Raw genomic sequence first — 20,609 nt, forward strand, 5'->3', positions numbered from 1 at the left:
TCTGTGTGTGTAGGTGCAACATGACCAGCCTGTACAACCGAGTGCAAACAGAATCAGTAACAGACTTCTGTCCAACAGCACCACCATGATTGAAAGCCAAGACGTGCTTTGCTCCAAATGGGGTGTCTGTGTGTTTCATCCTCTGCAAGCACACCTCCAAAACAAGACTCATATGTCAAGACATGTGGGCATACAGACACAGAGAGCTCACACACAATGCATAGGTACATGCATGCACATATAGTGCACGCACTTCCGCACTTAAGCACACACCTGCAGGAGTTAAACTCTTATTTTGACTGCTTTGCCCTTGGGCCGCCATTGCATTTTCGGCAGCTTTGGTGGTCCCTCCCCACTTTCCTCTTTACAACATCTAGGGCTGTTCAATAAAGAAGCTTCAGGGAGCCCAGAGGAGCAGGATGGTAAAATAGACTGAGCATTCAATTCTGCTTGAATTATCCCAGGGTTGGTGCTTACTCTGAAAAAAGAACAGAGACGGAATCTATGGCTTATTTAAAGGCTACTGCACCGCGCTCAAATCCGTCTTTCCCAAACGGGACCCTAAATTTTGCATGCCCATGAGGGAACAGCTCCCGCGCTTTACAGAGTAGCGTGGTACATTGTTAAGTGCGACACACTGTGTCGGGATGCCTTGTTGACTTCTGAGCCCTATATGCTTTTACTAGCGCAGCATGGAGGGATGGGTAGTCGTCGAAAGTGAAGTAAGGGTTGTTGGAGGCTGTATCCTCATGCAGAGGTCGCAGCTTTCCAGTAAAGGTTCTCATTACTCCCGTTTAGTCAATAAAAGCTGTAACTTGGCAAAAACAAAATGCAAGGAGGAAGTTTGTGCTCTTCTGAGTACAAACTGTCAAGTTAACAATGTCATACATCAGATGGCTGGAGTTCTGACAGACTTAAAACACACTGCCTTCTCGCGGTGAGGGAGAGATTACAAATGCTGTGGAAATGAGCCACAGAGGAAGCCGATCGCCCCCCTTTATGAAAATCCGGCACACAGGAGGAAATTGGAGGCGTAATTTGGGCGCAGCGGTTTCTAGAGATGACACGACAGAGAAGAAGAATAAGGTGGAGGGGGAGGAGGAAGAGGAGGAGGAAGGATAAAACAGTGCAGATCAGCTCTTTACTGTTAAAAGGGAAGCAAAAAGGAAAACAGATCCCTCCCTCTCGGTTTAAGTTAAGTGGCCTGTGCACGAGAAAACCAGTGATGTATAACCGTGGACCCCTGCATTTAATTAAGCTAGTCCCCTCAGCCTCTTTTTTTTTTTTTTTTTTTATCTGCGAGCGCGCATAATCATTTCATATGCGCCGTGATATCATCTGCTTAATGCGCTATTTTACCATACAGTTAAACCTGGGCGATAAATCTGACTGTGCTCTCCATTAATAGATGCAGGGCCTCTCTGAATAATGTGTGCATTAGATTAGCGGCTCTACAGAACTGAACCACCGTGGAGAGAGAAATACTTCACGCTTATCTCTCCTGGTGGCTCCCACAGGAGGAGAACTTAGTGCCCCTTCCCATGGCCGTTGGTGGAGGGTGGAGGAGGCGTTCTGCATGCGAGACTGTGTGTGTGTGTGTGTGTGTGTGCTGGAGAGAGAGAGAAAGTAAAAGAGTAAGACGGAGAGAAATTGTGCGTGAGTGCTCACAAATGTGTGTGTGTGTGTATGTGCTGGAGAGAGAGAGAGAGACAAAGTAAAAGAGTAAGGAGAGAAAGCGTGCTTGAGGGCTCACAAATGTGTGTATGTGCATGTGTGTGTGTGTGTGCGTATGTGTATTCACAGGCGCGTCCACTCCTAAGCTTTTGATGATTCATTCCTTTCTTATAATGCATCCATACGCTCCCATGTGCATACCAATGACACCACGCTCCCTAACAATATTGCTTTCACACACACTTCAGCCATGCATTCAAATGAGCAGCACAATTCATGCTCATTCTAAGTGCCGTGCCATAGGTCAAAGCATGGCTTTTCAATGGTGTCCATACACTTGGTAACAAACCTGCACAGTTAAGATTGGCCCTTGAAAAACCCTACATTTCTGAAATTACATTTCCCTCTCTTCTTTCCTCTCTTCTTCCCTCTCTTAACCTGCTCTTGTTCCCTGGTTTCCAGTGGGTGAGGAGCGATTTGAGGTGACCTCGTTATGGAGGATGACAATACAACAAAAGAATGGGGTTATGAGATCCAGAAATTCTATTTCCTCCCCCCTGGCCATTCATCTCCCTGCAATGTTAGAAGGAGGATTCATTATTTGGTACTCTCTCTCCACTATCTTATGAATTTGCACATTAAATTCTGCGCGTGTGGGTGAAAATGAGTGTGTGTGTGTGTGTGTGTGAGTCTGTGAGTCTGTGTGTGGGTGCAGGCGTGGGTATTGGATGTGTGTATGTGTCTGGTTGTGTGTGAAGGAATGAGGGTGTATGTGTGTGAGAGAGTGAGTGAGAGAGAGAGAGAGAGAGAGAGAGAGAGGGAGAGAGAGAGAGGATAAGAGAGCAAGTGAGTGTGAGTGAATGTAATTGCATGTGAATAATACATATATATATATATATATATATATATATATATATATATATATATATATATATATAGATATATATATAGATATATATCTATATATATACATATATGTACTGTATATGTGTGTGTATGCATGTACGTAAGATTGTGTGCATGACTATGTGTGTGTGTGTGTGAGAGTGACTGCTTGCGTTCATGTGTGTGTGTGTGTACACTACAGTATGTGTGTCCAAGAGAGTCAGAGAGTGTTTGTGTGTGTGTGTATGTGTGTGTGTGTGCTTGGGCATTGAGAGGCTGACTGTCTATAATCCAAAGAAACGTCTCCCTCCCCTTCCGTCGTCGTGCGGAATGCTAAGACTTACTCCGACATCGCCCAAGGATTTGTTAATTAGCGCGCCAACATCTGTCCTCTCGACGTAGGCGAGAGGACAGAGTAAAAAAATAACACCCATATTCTGATCACTACCTGACCCATAACAACAGATGTCAACCACCCTCCACTCCCAAATCCAATTAATATGCATCGCTCTGAGGTAAAAAAAAAAAAAAAAGACTCATTTTTATGTGATCTGTCTTTAATTGATGTTATCATGTTGTTGAATAATGTATGCACTTCTTCAGGAGAGCGTTGTACAGCAATAGTGTGTGTGTGTGTGTGTGTGTGTGTGTTGGGGTAGTATCTGCTTTGATGTGAAACTTACATCCCGCATGTAATGTCCTCCATGGGCCGAAGGGAATTGATGAAATGATAACTTTCTGCTCTTATGAAATGATTATTGCTGTGATCAAGTTGTATGGGACAGAACCTACAGGAGATGAAGAGGAGGGTGAAATGGCGAGGAGTTATCACTATTCATTTCTCTGCTGGAAGCTTTGGGCACACAGAGCTCGATGTGGTCCCTCCGGACGTTGACAAATTAAGTAATTACATTTATGTGAGTCCGTAGGATTGATTCATCAACCAACGCTGGCTACCAAAAGCCTCTGATTTAATTGGGGAACCAGCGACACATGCATTTTCCTGTGATAACAGGTCATTTTTATTAAACAGAAATCCCCCCAAAAATGTATTAAATTCAATGCTGCCCTGAATCAGTAATGTATATTTTGGTTTATGGTAAATCATCCCTATGATAATTTGAGAGTTATAAGAAATATGTAATTGATGTTTGTTCAGCAGTGTGTATAATGTGTGGAATAATCAGTATAATCTGAAGTATTCTCTAATATTTCTGATGTTAATGCATAATTTTAATACAATTTAGACTAGGTGGCTGGTGAATGGTGCTGCCTGTCTGATGGTCCTGCAGATTTATGATGGCATAGCCTGATGTCCTTTATAGTCACCATTTGTGTGTTCGTACATTGCTCTTTTGACATTTGAATTGGGCTTCTCTATGAATGATCACCTTGGATTATGGCACAAAGGATTGCAACATAAAATCCTGTGTATTGGTAAATGCAAAATGTGCTGGCCGGTGATACTCATCACATGCTTTGGGGCAAATGGTCTGGGTTTTTAGATTAAATTTATGCTTAGAAGTAGTGATTTTAGACAAGAGACATATGAATAGTACGGCACTATTGGAATTACCTCCAGACATCTTTTCAGGCAGACTCTAACTTGTTTATGACAGGGTTGAACTGAAATAGTGTCTTTGTGAGAATATAATACCTGATAATGATTGGGGTTTTATGCCTGAGGTGAGAAAATATGTTTTATTGAAAGTTAAACATGTATAATGAAATTATTTTTTGTTTCCTCAAATGCTATGGCCTAAATGGCACCAATCAGACAATCACCCACCTATCTTCCAAATGATATCTTTCATGGAACATGGAAAGAAACCATGAAATCAAAAGAAATAATTCTCTATTTTTATCAGAATACTTCCCTTTTGGTCTTGCATAAATTTAGGTCTACACATGAAAAGTAGCAATAGAGTTATATAGCACAAAGGGCAAACATCTACCACTGTGGGGCTTCTCATTATAACAGAGTGCATTTGCATGAATTTCACTGATCATGCCATGTGCATATCACATACATTGTTGCCTATAGGGTCCCTGCTGTGAAGTCATAATGAGCTCTTCAACCCTGAAGAGGCAGGCATAACTTGCATGTTCTGCTGTCACTGTGACAAAGGAAGGGTTTATCACTGCCAAAGGCTTGGAGAGAGAGAGAGGGAGAGAGAGAGAGAGACAGAGAGAAGAGGGGGGAAAATGGATCGGGGAGGATTGGGGAGGGAGAGAGATATACAGAGAGAGAGACTGAGAGAGCAAGAGAGCAGGAGAGCAAGAGAGAAAAAATCTCCTCCAGCCTGCCATGCATGCTTAACCAAGCCATGTTTCAACATGTAGAGAAGTATCAGCTGGAATTACACTGCTGCAGCTCGCTGACTACCTTCAGGCTACATTTCCTACTGTGTCCCTTGCAGCAGTCCTAACCTTCTGTCCCACCCCCTTCTCTCTCTCTCTCTCTCTCTCTCTCTCTCTCTCTCTCTGCTTCTCACTCTCTCTTTCTATCTTTCACTCTCATTCCTCTTTCTCTGTGCCTCTGCTTCCCTCTCTCCCTCCATCTGTGTCAGATGAGTCATCCGTCTTTCTGTCTTCCATCCAGAAGGAGAAAGAAAGACAGACAGGACAGAGAGAGAGAGAGAGAGAGAGAGAGAGAGAGAGAGAGAGAGAGAGAGAGAGAGAGAGAGAGAGAGAGAGAGAGAGAGAGAGAGAGAGAGAGAGAGAGAGAGAGAGAGAGCAGGGATCATCCTCAACAATTTCTCCTCAACATTGACTGTAACACAGTACTTAGCAGCACTTATGTCCTTGTATTGCACATAGTACTCTTTCACTCTATTCAATGACTCAACTGCTTTGTACCTCTGGAAATATCGAGCTTCTTGTCTTGTTCATGGGCACAATGGTTGTTTTCTTATTGAAGCAGCAAACTTTCCCTATCCTGTGGCCTAAGCAGGGCCTCAACTCAAATCTTTATACCCCTTTTGCTCTCAACAACAGCAGCCACGAATCAGTTCATCATTTCTGCATCCCAAAATGGCTGTCGGAGCAGCAACAAGCTATAAGCTGTAAGATAAATGAAGACTAGCACATTGTAATTTCCATATCAATCACTGATAGTGTTAGCAGTTTAACTGAGGGAGAAAGAGAAGAGAGAGAGACAGCAAAAGAAAAGACAGAGAGAGAGAGAGAGCGAGAGAATGGATGCCTTTGTTATTATGAGTGTTTTACCCAAGCCATCATTTAATGAAGTCCATTTCGAATTGGGGGCCAGGTAATGCACCTTGTGGCACACGGCCAATGGCACTCTGACTGACTGACTGACTGACTGACCGGGTGACTGACCGACCGACTGGCTGTCTGACCGGTGAGCCTCTCCCTCAATCCTGCGAACAGTATCAGAATCTCAACTCTCCCTGACATCTGGGTGCAAACAGAGTGCAGCTGTCATTTAGGCCGTAAATGTCCAGTAGATTTATCCTCCACAAACATTAACATTGAATCGTGGCTGTCAGCGCGTATGTCACCGGCCTTGATGCGGAGGTGGTATGGCCGACAAGCTGGCAGGGAGGAGAAGGAGGGATGAAAGGAGGGAGACAGGGAAGGAGGGAGGAAGGGAGGGGAGGCCCTGAAGGAACCATAACAAGTTCTCGAGAGTTGGGCTGGTGAAACTTTGAGCCGGCGTTATCTTGTTAAGTGCGGGAGTCATTGAAGGACACCAGACAATTGATTGAACGGAGTTGACTTCAGCACAATTTCCTTCTCGTGGCAACATGTATCAACGGGGCCATGGGTCCCTATATTCCGCAGCTTAACTACCTCTCAGGCCTCCCACTGTGACAAATGGCTTCTGTCTCTTCTAATGTAATATTTGTTTCTACTTCTGAGAGGCTCTCGGCTACTCTACAGCGAGTCTGTCTGCGCCGACTGCTTCATTGTGTTAGCTGACTTTATTCCCCGACCGGCTGTCAATTGGTGGACCGTCTGAGCATTCTCGTCTGTCTGCCTTTTGTCTCATTGCCTGTGCAGTCCTTTTTTCTCTCCCTCAACCTCTTTCTACTGCTCTCTCATCAACCCCTTGCTCTGTCTGTCTTACACTCACCATCTCTCTGCCTCCCTCGTGCTCTGTCTGTCTCTTTCCCTCTCCCACTCTCTCTCATCCCCTCTCTGCCATCTCCCTCCCTCTTTTCCTCTCTCCATCCCCCATCCCTCCTCCCTCTCTCCACTTTACCGCCATGTCTTTGCTCCAGATGCTAGCTGTCTCAGCTCCGTGGGCCGCGTCTCAGTGATGGGCCCCTCCAGGAATTCAAAGCGCCATTCTGGCATTTTCTTCCAAGCAATTGCTTTTCGCAGTAATAAAGGGGGAGTAGCTTTAGCGTCTCTCCGTGAATGGGCTTACCGGCCCTAGGCAAAACAAGCACAAGTGCACATCCATGAATCCTCTTGAGGCAGAAGCACACCGCAAGACTTTGTCCAGATTCAGGCCCAATTAGGCCATCCCAGACAATTTAAGGGATTGGTTTGAAAAACCTAGCATTAATCACTATTTTTGTTTCTTTTTTTATCAAAGGCTCTTTTGAGGCTCCTGAATCTCAAAAATTCTGTGTCTGTGTGGTTATTTCATTTAGGACATCTTGTGTTCTTGCACCAGTCATTCTCAAGTCTGTGTCATAGTTGTTTAGCATTCTCATAGAGCTGCACAAGCAGTTACACATTAGCAATGTCTTTCTCTCACAACAAGCATGTGACCTGTTGAACCTCGTACAACCAAATACCACTTACAATGTGATATGTAAATATTATACATGCCATTTTAATGGCAATTAAAGTCACATTGACACCGAATTAATTCACAATGGGACACGCAGCGTTTAGGGTGCAATTAGCCATGGAGGCGGCTGTGACGACACTTTGCCTAACTGCATACTCGAAACACATTCATGACAATTTGTTTTCACATTAAGTAAATGTCACAGGCTATTAGCATGCTATCATGGCAGCTATGTTTATACAGAAGTGGGTCTGATTACCAAGGTGTTGGTAGAGAGAACTGAAAACCCAGGAATAAAGAGAGACAGAAAGACCCAGTGAGACAGAGGACAAGAAGGTGATGAGGAGGAAATGATAAAGAGAGAGTGAGAGAAACAGAGAGAGAGGGAGACAGAGAAAATATAACTCCACCACAACAAAAGAACTCGAGACTTTGAAACTCTCCACTGTCGCTGTGATTTGCTAGCCCAAAACACTATTCTCTTTAATGCACCTTTTACTGCATCTCAGGGTAAACAAGTGAACCAACTGTTGTGGCTGTTAGCTGTTCTGAGGCCATGGAGCAGCTGCAGAGGAACACACTGTGTGCCGTTTCACTACTGATGAAGTTGTGGCAACAAAACTGCAAAACAGCTATATGATGCTGACTCTTGTAGGTCATAGCTGGGGCAAAAAGTCAGCCTGCTACTTCAAAAACACCTGCCTTTGGAAAAGTTTGTGTTTGGAGGGTGCAGTGTGTGTGTATGTATGTTTGAGGAGTAAGTGCATATGCGTGTGTGTGTGTGTGTGTGTATATACTGGAGCATAACTTCATGTGTGTGCATGTGTATATACAGTGCATGTACATGCAACAGACACATTTAGATGGATCGCACTGTATCATTCTTTCATTAAGGCCTTTTTTCATGGATGTCCCAAAAATGAATAGATCTAATATATGGCAGAGGCAAACACAGGGTTAATATAGAAAGAATGGATACTGAGGCTGTAATTGATTGCACACCTGCATTTTTAAGTTTTTGGGCCTGTCGACTAAAAGGCCAGCATTTATTGATTCAGCGATGCTGCAGAGAACAATGCGCCATTTCAATATAATTTCTAAATCATTTTATTTGACTTCTTAGTTTTGGTACATTTAGTTTTTAGAGAAAACAGGGTAGTTGCTTCAAAATGCAACTTTGCCCCATTAATGAAAAAAATTGTTCAAGATGTTTGTATACAAAGAATCAGACAAACTAAGTGATGCTCCAATTAAAAGGAGGTAGGTCAATATGGTCAATATGTCAGAAAGGAAGCAATACTTTTCACTCTCAGCAACAGGTGATGTGTAAAAAAAAAAAGGTGGTTTGATGTAATTACCTTTCTCACATTGGAAAGTGTACAAACGTCAACACATTTTTTGCAAATTTTGGGATGCTGAGTATGCATTGCATCATGGGATGAGCCAGAAGCACCAACCGATGCCAAGTCCGAAGGTCACCATCAATATGCACCCCATTCATTCTAAATTGTCCTTCTCATTGACTGCCAAACACATAATGGAGCAAAATGGAGCAAGGAGTCGACACAAGCTACAGTGGAGTGCAGGGTGTGCAGACAGACACCCTGACTAATGTCCCATCGCCATCTCCCATTTAATGTCAATGGACCCCTGCACACACTGAAAAAAATCCCATTGCTCAATATTTCACAAGTCACAAAATCCTTAATATCCTCCACCAAACTTCTCGCTTTCCATCTGTGGCACGCTCATTACGCGATAACAGCAAACGTTCCCCCCCATCAAATGACACTCATCACGGTCCTTAAATTTTGCAAAGCCGCCTTCTGAAAAGCTGTTGAAATATGTATGCGGTCTCTGGCCCCATTTCCGGGGGTCCATAATGTGGCGCTTCGCCTTCTCGGTGGAAAACTCAACAAGTTGACTTCTTTTATGAATTTACGTCCCCAGGCCATCAACGGCCCTTTCTGCTGCCTCCCGACAGTGGCTTCTCTCTCCGTCTCTCTCCCTGCAGAGGAAGAGGCTCCAGGCTATGCTGAAAATAGGATAAGATATTCAAATATGTGCATGCGTTCACCTACAAGTTCTTGCGTTTTTCGAGGTCAGTCGACTCCCGTTTTCTCAGCTGGTGAATCAGCCTAGCATGGTTCTCAAAAATCGGCGACAGTGTGTGTGCATGTGTGTGCGTGTGTGTGTGCAGGCATGTATGTGGCTGTACACATGTGCGTGCATCTGCAGCTTACGTGCATGGCCGTATTCGTGTGTGTCCGCGTGCGTGCTTGGCGACGTCGGTGCGTATGCATGAGTGTGTGTTTTGAGCTCCTTGGGCGACAAGGTGAGATGCCTTGGTTATCAGGGCGCGTCACATCGTCTTTTCTCCATGAATGCCCTCAGGCTGCGGTTCTCTCTAACAGCCCACAATGAAACTGCCAGGCCATCGATTCAGCCACAGAACAACAGGCAGTCAAAAACAAACAAGCAGAAGAAAACACGCGGGACCACACAGAGACGGAGTGATCTGATGGGAATGGCATGTGTGTGTGTGTGTCTACGTGTACATGTGTGTGTGTCCAACCTTTCTGCAATTTCTATGGTTGTATCCATGCGGGGAAATGCTTTTCTCTACGTGCCTTCCTGCTTAGATGCTATTGTGTTTCTGTGCGTGTGTGTGTGCACCAGTCTAGCCTGTCTGCCTGCTTCACTGTTATGTGCACTGATGTCTCTTATGTGTGTGTTTGCCCTTGTGTGCTTATATCTGTCGGTGCTTACAGTATGTGTGTATGCGTGCACGCTTGCATACATGCACACTGATGCTGTGGATGTGACTGTGAGCAGAGCAGAGGATTACATCGGAGGCAGGTATGAATCAGCACTCACTAGATTTGAAGCTGAAGGTTGGTACAAGGGAGGAGATGTACAAGATCTCTTTCTATCTCTCTCTCTCTCTTTCACACACACTCACAAACACACACACGTTCTCTCTCTCTCTCTCTCTCTATCTGCCTCTCTCTTCTCTGTTTCTCTTTCTCCCTCTTTATCTTTCTGCCTCTCTCCTACTCTCTCCTCACTCCTGCTGGTTTTCTCTCTCTCTCTCCCTTCCTGCCCTCCACTCTATCTCTCTTTATCTCTCTCTGTTTGCGGTTGAGAACAGGACCACAGTCATGCTACATTCCTTAGCTATCCTAGGCTAAGATTAGCATACTGATTAGCTAGCCTTGTGGCTCCATCATCCCCTTCCTCCGAGCTCGCAGGCACGCAGCCTCATGAATACATAATAGCACCATTGGCAAACAAATGCATAACAGAGAGCTTCCAGAGGAGGGAGCTAGTGCACAGAAAACAATACATGCTTTTTGTAACAGTAAACATAATCAGAGGGTATTGAAACACTCTCGAGTGATTACGATTTCTTCAAAAGCGCACCGACGCCAGTTTGCGGTATGAGGAGTTAAATCAGAGCGCATTGTCATTCCTCTCACTAGTATTTTCTCTCTCTCTCTCTCTCTCTCTCTCTCTCTCTCTCTCCCTCTCTCTCTCTCTCTCTCTGCCTTTGTTCTCTCTCTTCCTTACTGTTTCTCTCCACTCTCTTTTCCCCATTCTTTCTCCCTCTTTCCATCTTTCCCTCTCATCCTTCCTTTCTTTTACCCTCTCTTTCAGTCATCTCCTCCTCTCTCTTCCCTCCCCTCTTTCTCTGTCACACTCTCTGTCTCTCCTTCTTCCCTCTGTATCTCCCTCCCTTGGCTCATCCTCTCATCCCTCCATTTTTCCTTTTCAGTCTCTAAGTCCCTTTCTCTGTCTGTCTCCTCCCTCCTGCCTCCTTCCATCTCTCTCTCGCTCCCTCCCTCTTTTGCCTTGCTCCCTTCACCTCTCCCTCCTCTCAGCAAGGCATTAGTGAGGATATCAGGCTCCCTCGTGCCCTCACCTCTCTCAATTCATCTGTCTCTCTCCCTTCCTTTTCTCCTTCCACCACTCCTCTCTCGGTCTCCCTCTCTGTCCTTCCGTCTCTCCCTCTCAACAGGGCCTGAGTGAGGACGGCAGATCGTGTGAAGTTGGATGTTGATTCTAGGTGACAGGCACCATATGAGTCACAGCCATAATCACAGAGCTCCCTCCAATTCCCCCTTTTGGCTGCACAACACAGCAGCACTGCTCAGCAAATTGGCCCTCGGTACAAACAACATTTACACACAACATGCATGTAAATGGCCACAATATGTATGAGTGTTTCAGTGTTGTCACTGACTCAAACTCTTTAGGAACAAAAGTCATTCAGACTAGTGAAAACTTCAGATTACTCCAATCCACTGAAACACAATAAGAATGCCTACATATTCCAGGCAAAATGTACATGAATCATTCAGATTTGAGTAAAAGCCAAAAAAAAATGGTGCACAGTTTCAGTTTGATGCCCTGAACTGAATTTTCAGAATTGGAGCCATCACAAAAATGGCACCCATCAGCCATGGCAGCCATTCTTTCTGCCATTGCCAGCAAATGGGTTTTCCTCCATATGTGCTTAACTGACCCTGGTAGGATTGAAAAAAAAAATCTACACATTTGTTTTCATGGCCAAGGAACAACATAGTGCTAAGGAAAACATCATAAACTGTTCGGTTGATCATCTACTGGCAAATTCAATGATGAACTTTACCATTTTACCATCTATGACAATCTGGCATATGGGAAAATGGCAAAAATGATTAACCGCACACTGACCTCCACATAAAGGATTTAATAACTGACGTTTCTGTTACGTTCATGTGGAGCTGAGTGTGGGGTTGTTCTTCTTTATCTACAATGGAACTTGTACCATGAGCAGCATCTCCTTTTATCTGGTGTATGTTTACCTCAACATTGTATCAAAATGGCAAAAATGGCCAGTTGGGACCATGTTTGCAATGGTTTCTAAAAAGGTTCAGGGCACCAAGTTCAGCAATTTTTGTGCTTTTACGCGAATCTGATTGATTTTCTTGGACTGATAAATGCTGGTATTGTACAACAACCAAAAGCCTGCCTCTCTTCTCTTCACACAACTCTAAAGAAAGAGAAGAGAGGAAGAGGACAAGAGATAGAGAGAAGAGAGCTGAAAACTGCTGAGAGAGCGGAGACCTCAGTCATTGGGTGAGTCAGAATAATATGACATGCACCGGTCAACTCAGCCAGTCAAACCCAGAGACCTTCACCGGAGAAACAATCTGGGTCAGAGCGCTGCCCAGAGAGACACAGCAGAGAGGGGAAGAGAAAGGGAACAAGAAAGAGAGGGAGAGACAGAAATTGGGAGAGAATGAGAGAATAAAACTGAGAGTGAGACAGAGAGACAGAGATAAAGAGGCGGAGAAGGAGAGAGAGACAGGTAGACAGACAGACAGACAGAAACAGAAAAAGAATGGGACTTCAAGAACAATAAGGAGAGATGCGCCGTAACAAGAGGAACTGGACAGGACAGCTGACCGGGATATGGAGGGGCACAGTATAAAGGAAGAGAGAGTGAGGGTAAGGGAGGAAAGATAAAGAAAAGATAAAAGAGGAAGACAGAACAGGGGAGGAAGGTCGGGAAACGGTGCCTGAAATGGGAGGGATGAAAGAAGGAGCTGAAGGAGAGACAGAGGTGAAATCTATTGAGCCGAAGCTTCAAATGATTGGAGATTTCTCAGCCAAAAGGACTGCAGGCCAAGACAAAAGAAGAGCACAGCGAAAGGGCAGACAGAGGAGAAACAGGAACTGAGAAGGCTGTAGGGCGGTAGTATACATGAGGCAAATAGTAACAATGGGCAAGGATACGCAAGACTTCAAATAAATCCAAAAAAGTTTTCAATGTTTCTCTACTGATTCAGCAGTGGTGGACTGACGCAGCAAGAAAATTTCTGCCAGTGCTAGAGAAAATTCGAATTTTTGCCCAAAACCATGCACCACCAAAACATGACTGTCATTAGGATTAGCATGGTTTTTCCATTTAATTTCATAATAAAATGTCCTACAAGAAAATGTTTTTCTATACACATACTGTCTCAGGTATCATGTTCTGACTGACCCAAACTCTTCACAGAGAGCAGTTTCAGTTTCACAACCAAAATTGGGACCAAAGCAAGCTTCGGTGTTGAACCTAATCCAAAATAACCCCCAGCAACCATACAAATACCCTTTCAGACTAGATGTAGCAAACAATTCTGAACAATACTGGAATGAAGAAGTATAAAAGTGAAATTCCAGAAATCAAATAATGACTATCACTCTATTAAGTTCCAGGTGGGGTGGGTGGGGGTTTGGGGTCCTCGGGGAGGCCGAGGACTGCTGACTGAAACAAACATTTGAAGCGCCATTGATTGGACACAAGCAGAAGATCAATCAACATGGCCGAAGGCACCATAAAAGAAGAAAAAGACCTCCTATCCAGAACCTTCTCTCAGATGAACTAAACCCCCATTGATTAACCTGTCGCTGTGTGATTACAAAGCAAACTCAATCTTCTGTCCATCCTCCCAGAAAAACAAAGCAGGAAAACAAGAAAAAGGAGTAAAATACAGAATTGGATAAATGGGTGTCAGTTAATTCAAGTTGGGGCCGTTGCAGCTATAAGGACATTTCGAGAAGGAAAAAATGATCATGTAATGAATCTGTTAATTTCTCTACAACATCAGCATAGCTAATGTGCCCCAAGACAAGGGGATGATTATATTAGTCATTAGCTCAGTGGCTAATGAAATAGCTCAGTTTTTAATGGGCTTATCATGGCTAATGCACATAGCCTCCGTTTTCACACATAGCAGACTGGAGCACAATGTGCCAGCTGGATTTCTCCTTATAAATGACTCAGATGCAGTTTGAGATGGAGAGAGAGAGAGAAAAGAGAGAGAGAGAGAGAGAGAGAGAGAGAGAGAGAGAGGGAGAGGGAGAGGGAATGAGTTAGAGTGCCAGGAAACACAAAATGAAAAGACATCCTCGGCCAGAGACTGGCCTGAGTGAGTGAGTGTGTTTGTGCATGTGTGTGTGTGTGTGTGTGTGTGTGTGTGTGTGTGTGTATGCGTGTGTCTGCGTGCATATATTTGCCTAATAAGCATATCCTCAGGCAATAGTTGTGTTACAGCCAGGAGTGAGACATACTGTTTGGCCAACTAACAGGGCTTATTCATAAAAAAAAGTCTGTTATTCATATGTCTCATCTGAATTTGTCATATGTTCCATTTTCTAGATCCAATGTTTAATAGTAAAGTCCAGAGGCAAGAAGACAGATGCATGACTGTCCGACCCCAGCAAGATAGTCGTGACAGTAACACAGCCCTCAGGAAAGGGGTGTGTGTGTGTGTGTGTGTGTGTGTGTGTGTGTGTGTGTGTGTGTGTGTGTGTGTGTGTGTGTGAGAGAGAGAGAGAGAGAGAGAGAGAGAGAGAGAGAGAGAGAGAGAGAGAGAGAGAGAGAGAGAGAGAGAGAGAAATGTCTTTCACAGGACATTGCTATACTTTTTTGTACTTTATGGTCAAAGAGTCACAGGAGACTGAATTGTAGATTATAGAATCTGAAATGAATTTCAGATTCTTCACATTTCACATTCATTTTTTCAAGACAGAAAAAAGAGATTGAGGGACCGTGTGTGTGTCTATACGCATTTGTGAGTGCGCGTGTGTGTGTATATGTGTGTGTGTGCGCGCAGCTCCGTGCGTGTGTGTCCTACTGCGGGTGGGACAAGTGTTTTCCAATAACTGTAAAGAAAAAAATGACACGTCGACAACTACTGGGATCAATACACGACAAGCGATTTCCGATATACCACCCGTCGCATAATTTTGATGTCAAAGCGACCCCACATGACACGGTCACCCACTGCGCACCAGTCTGGCTCAAATGCTCCAAATACCGCTATGTGTGGTCAAAATGTGCGCTGGGACTTACCGCAGTAGAGAACCAGCAGCGCTGTCAGAAGCACCACTGCCCAGAAAGTTGACGACATCCTCGGCCAACGACTGGCATCTTTGCGTCTTGCCAACCTTGATACCGAAGCCATTGAACAAACAGAGTACCTCCTTTTTGAAGAGACAAAAAAAGGAAAAATATAATAATCTCACAATCCAACTCGCCCTCTCACAATGCGCCTTTCTCCGCGTTTAATCCCCAAAAAAGACATGATATAAGATCGAGCAACTGATGGAAAAACAACGCTCACACACAATTTGCTCCTTAGGCGGTCGGATTGCCGGTGCGCAAAAGAAAAGGTCACATCTTCCATGGGATTTCCAGTTGGGAAATAACGCAGGGTTTTTTATATTCGTTCAGAAATACAAGTTGATAAATGTCCCTTTAGTTGTTCCAAAAGAGTGTTAGTCTGTCTGTTTCCGTCCTATATTTCAATACAGGGGAGCGGGGATGCACTGGTGCCTGAAGATTGCGATGAGTTGATGCTCAAAGTGTTCAATCATTTATACCGCAGCGTCGTAAAACCTCCTTTCACCTGTGGTAGGTTCCTCGATTCTCTCCAACCTCACCAGCCCCGTCGGTATAGCCCCGAGATTGGGTTGAAAAATATACGAGGTCCTATAAAATCCGCTGAATGAATGACTGGATGAACGAATGAGGGCTGGTCATAAAACAAAGTCCTTTAAGATCACGGATTGAGCAGAAAGTAGATGAAGATCACCGCGTGCTTGCAGAAGGAAACGGAGGAGAGAGAAGGGAAGGGGAGAGACAGAGAGACTGTGGGAGAAAAAAGGGAGAGGAAAAGTGCGCACTGTGCGTCTCCAAGTGATTTTAGCCAAAGTGAAACATTCAATTAATCGATATTACGTCAGCAATAAGCCACTTGAGGTCGTGGTTTACAGAGATTTCAGAACAGCTAAGAGGCGTTGTTAGACACAACAACACTAAAGTGGATTTCATAAAACCCGCTTAGCATTCTAAAAGCATTGTAAATCACGGCCTCGAGTGGCTTATTGCTTTTATAAAACGCCACTGTAAAGAGAACGAACGTGTTTAATAAACCTTTATTTTAAAATCAATAATAATTAAATGTTATTTTCCGCCAGGCAAAACAGTCCTTGAACAGTTGCTGAACAAAGTGATTAGTAAGCATCACATAAGTAGCAGTATGAATAGCGATATTAACTCGGTAACCCGGTTAGCGGGTTAATATCGGTCAAAGCAGACAAAGGTGTGATTATCCGTTATTTTACAACGGTGCCTCAGCCAATCAGAACTGAGGACCGGAACTATACTATAAAGAAAATTTTATATCGCTCCTGTCTCCTTAACTTCACAATTTGACAAACTGAAGTAATTTGGTTCCCTTTGCAGCAATCAATCAATTAACAATAATTTAAAAAAAGTTGCATGTCCCACGCAGGCATTTATTTGTGAAGTGTAAGTGTAAGAGAAAAAGAGAGAGAGAGAGAGAGAGAAAGAGAAAGAGAGAGAATGTGTGTGTGTGTGTGTGTGTGTGTGTGTGTGTGTGTGTGTGTGTGTGTGTGTGACAGAGAGAAATAAACTGTGACTCTGTGTGTGTGTGTGTGTGTGTGTGTGAGAGAGAGAGAGAGAGAGAGCGAGAGAGAGAGCGAGAGAGAGAGAGAGAGAGAGAGAGAGAGATAAGGAGCCAACTTCATGAGTTAAACACATGCAATTTTTGAGAATTTTCTATGCTGATCAATTAAAATTCAGCGACATTTTCTAAATGTGTAGTTGAATTGTTAACATTACTACTAGGAGGAGGCGGAACAGCAGTTCAAGTATTACTTCAATAACTGCCAGTCCTATTTCTGTAATAGGCCTACCAATAAATGTACTGTATTAAGGCTGTATGACTTTATCATGTTTGCCTGGTTGTAGCCTGTCCGCAGCGCCACAGACAGCATTACTGACCCTCAGCCACACAGAAAGCTCCGCTAACGGACAGCGTCACCAGGATACAGCGCCATTGAGCCTGAGTTTCAGCACCACAGAAAGAGCCACCGCGTTTCAGTACCACGAACAGCGACACTGCGTTTCAGCACCACAAAAAGAGCCACTGTATTTCAGCACCACGGACAGCGGTGCTGCGTTTCAGCACCATGGACAGCGTCACTGACAACGCTCCGCTCTGGACGCTCCAGTCGAGCCGAGCTGGCGCTGTCCGCTGCTCGGTGGTGCTGGAGGCCTCCGTGCATTCACCCCAATGCTGCGCCATGCATACTAAAGCTAGAGCCTATACCCACACCAGCCTGCGGGACTGCCTGGCCAGGGTTTACTCGTTATTCATGCCACCGGCCACCTCACCACAAAAAGAGATTTTTTTTATCTTGTTGCTAACAGAGATGATCTGTCAGCTGGGCTATCATTTCAAACAAGTAAATAGTGGCTTTATAGAGATGCCAAGTTAGCCCCGCTTAGCCTTGCGGCACTGGAACCATTGTAAACCAGACTGTAAACCAGATTGGGTGTAATAAAATGGTTAATTGCTGTATGTGTTCTAATCTGTCCTTGTAATCATCCAAATCTCAAATTGCTACTCAGTAACTAATGTTAAACAGTCAAGTTGTTAAATGACTTTTTTCCACATTGCATTGGCAATTTTGTAAAAAGCTTAGGACCATTTTCCAAAATAACAACTGTGCTCCTTCCCCCTGCCTCCACTCCCTCTCCAGTCCCTCTCCACCAGCTAAAAATCCTCAGTCTGGTTTTAAAAGTAGAGGACTGTGTAGACAGTGAATTAGAGACCGGGTTGCATGCAAGTGTTGGCATGGTGCCTCCTGCATGGCAATGTGTCAGCGACTGTACAGCAGGGCCAAGGCCTGCCTGGCAGACACACACACACACACACACACACACACACACACAGACACACACACACAGATACACTGGCTCTCAATGCAGTCTCCCTCTCTCTCTCTCACACACACACACACACACACACATACTCCAGCCTGGATATCATGCATGAGCTGTGGCCTACATGTTTTCCTCTTCCTTTACTTCTACTTAACATTTCTAAAACTCTAAACAGATTGCAGCACACTATGAAAACACTCACTGGAATATTGTTATTTTGGAAGATGTTACCCAGTTAAAGGCATCAAAGTTGTACACAAAGAACCTGCCTAGCTCGCTTTTTTGGCTGTGAACCATAATAAAATATCTTATTCTCTCTCAACATGAATCAGCATTGTGGCACTGGTACTGTTGACGCCTTGTGTTCAGTTGTGCTTAACACTAGGGTCTGGCTTCTGTTGAGAAGTTCAAATGGATTTGACAAATAACTGTGGAGTTTAAATGGTGTTTTAAAATGTAGATGGGAATTTCAACTGAAATATCCACTAGCTGTTGCCAAGTGCAACAGCTTTTGAAAAATCAAAACTAACTCCTTTGGTAGAAATATGATCCTTCATCTTGGCAGCGGGCACAGGACTCGTGTATTCGAGACTAAAAAGGGACTCACCCTTAGAGGAAGCAGTGACTGATACCTGTAACAAATGCAGCAGAGGAGACAGGTGGCAGAGATATAGCTCTGTTGTTTTGTTTGTTTCCTTCTCTTTATGCTTATTGATGCATTTGAAGAGTTGTTTCCAAATGTGATCCACAAATCCACAATTTGAATAAAGTGGCACCTCCTCCTACAAAATGTTAATCACACAAAATTAAACCAACTGATGCTTTTTTATGAAGAATAGTAGGTAACTTCTTAAATCTTTGCTTGACAAAACAAAAACAGCTTTGATATTTTAGAAATATTGAATGATGAACACCATATAATGATTTATTCCCAAAATGGATATAGAGCGTTTTGGAATAGAACTCTTTGTTTTATATGATTTTCTACTTCTCATCTGAAACCAATTGCATCCCCCCAAGTAATAATATTTTTAAAAGAATATTTATATTGCTTTTCCTTGTTATCACATTGTGTTCAGTGGAGAGAAACAAGAGAAATGGGTGAGAGAAGTAGTGGCATGCAACAAAGATCATGATATATGTTTCTTAGCTCACTGAGCCACTGACAATTCCCCATGGGTATTTAACTGTGCAAAATAGCATGGATTAAAGCACCATATAAACTTTGCCAGCTTCCCTTGAGGCGTCGCCCCCTAGCAATACTTCTAGTGATCTAGATTGCAAATATTTGACTGAGCACAGCCCAGAAGGATTTTAGGGGGATGGAAGTGGATGGTGCCTATTTGTCAACTAGATTTTAGGCAATATAGGGGGGTAAGGGAGAATTTAGTGCTGGACCAGCCAACCTGTTGAATTTTTACAACTCACCCACAGGCTGCACCCTTTAGCTCACAGCACATTTATTCTGTGTAGGGGAAGAAAAATAAGCTGGAACAGGTAAAACATAATCAACAATAATCAATGGCTGTTCCAAAGTTTAGATTAAAAAGAAGAGGTAATCAGGCCTTTGCCATCTGGACATTTTTGTTCTTAGACTTTGGAGCAACCTGCCTCAGGAGCTCAGGCTGGGTTACATCTTAAACCACTTCTTCAAACTGACTTTCATAGACTTGCTTTCATCCAATGATCTTTAATTAATTGCTCTTGACCTCCCTTTTTATGTTCTGCTTTCATGTTCTTGCTTTGCTTTTATGTTTCTGACTGCCTAACATCACTCTTTACTTTTACTATTGATGTTATCTTTTCGTTTTTACTTACTGCTTTGCTGAGCACTTTGTAACCGTTTTAAAGTTCTATACAAATAAAGATTTATCTACTGCATCTTATTATAAACATTTCTTTGCTGATTATGCTGATCAGAAGTATAGCTCCTACTCAGTATTGCTGCAGGCGTTGGTTACATGAAGAATAATATATTTTGGGTTTGTATGTGTGTGTAATTGTATGAGACAGACAGTAAGACAGGAAGAGAGGCAGTGAACATCAATCCCCATTGATGCTATGCTCTAATCTTCACTTCTCTCAGTTTCCATGCCTCTCTTATTGATAAGCCTCCTGCTGAACCTCTGTTACTGATCATTGGCTGTAATGAGCACCATGTATTGTTGACTTAGTAAGGATTTTTACAGGTCAGAGGAACACTAGCAGTTTCATAGGAAAACATGATTAAGAGGAAGGCTAGCCAGGAAACCGTGTCCTAGTAATCAATTACTTGGTATGGAGCAGTGACCTAATAACAGTTTGCATAGTAGGGAGTCTTAGAAGTACACAGCATGATTGATAATCAATGACTTGGTGGAGAGCCTAACAAGCAGTGTCCCAGTAATTGATAACTTCAGGGGTGTAAGTGGCAGACAGTGCCCTAGAATCAGATAACGTCCCTGAAATACTAGCAAGCAGACTTTGGGCTTAATTCGCAAGCATCGTCATATGATT

The 20,609-nt window shown here is 43.7% G+C and overlaps 1 protein-coding gene across 1 annotated transcript in view; it reads right to left on the minus strand.

Moving 5' to 3' along the window:
• tafa5a (TAFA chemokine like family member 5a) overlaps positions 1–15,324 on the minus strand; it is a 107,773-nt gene extending 92,449 nt beyond the window's left edge. Inside the window, exon 1 of the mRNA XM_078282120.1 lies at positions 15,213–15,324. Within this exon, the coding sequence (XP_078138246.1) occupies positions 15,213–15,324 (112 nt within the window). The remainder of the gene's footprint in view (positions 1–15,212) is intronic.
• Positions 15,325–20,609: the final 5,285 nt, after the last annotated feature.

This window comes from Centroberyx gerrardi, chromosome 24 (genome assembly GCF_048128805.1).
Source record: "Centroberyx gerrardi isolate f3 chromosome 24, fCenGer3.hap1.cur.20231027, whole genome shotgun sequence".
Classification (NCBI taxonomy): Eukaryota; Metazoa; Chordata; class Actinopteri; order Beryciformes; family Berycidae; genus Centroberyx; species Centroberyx gerrardi.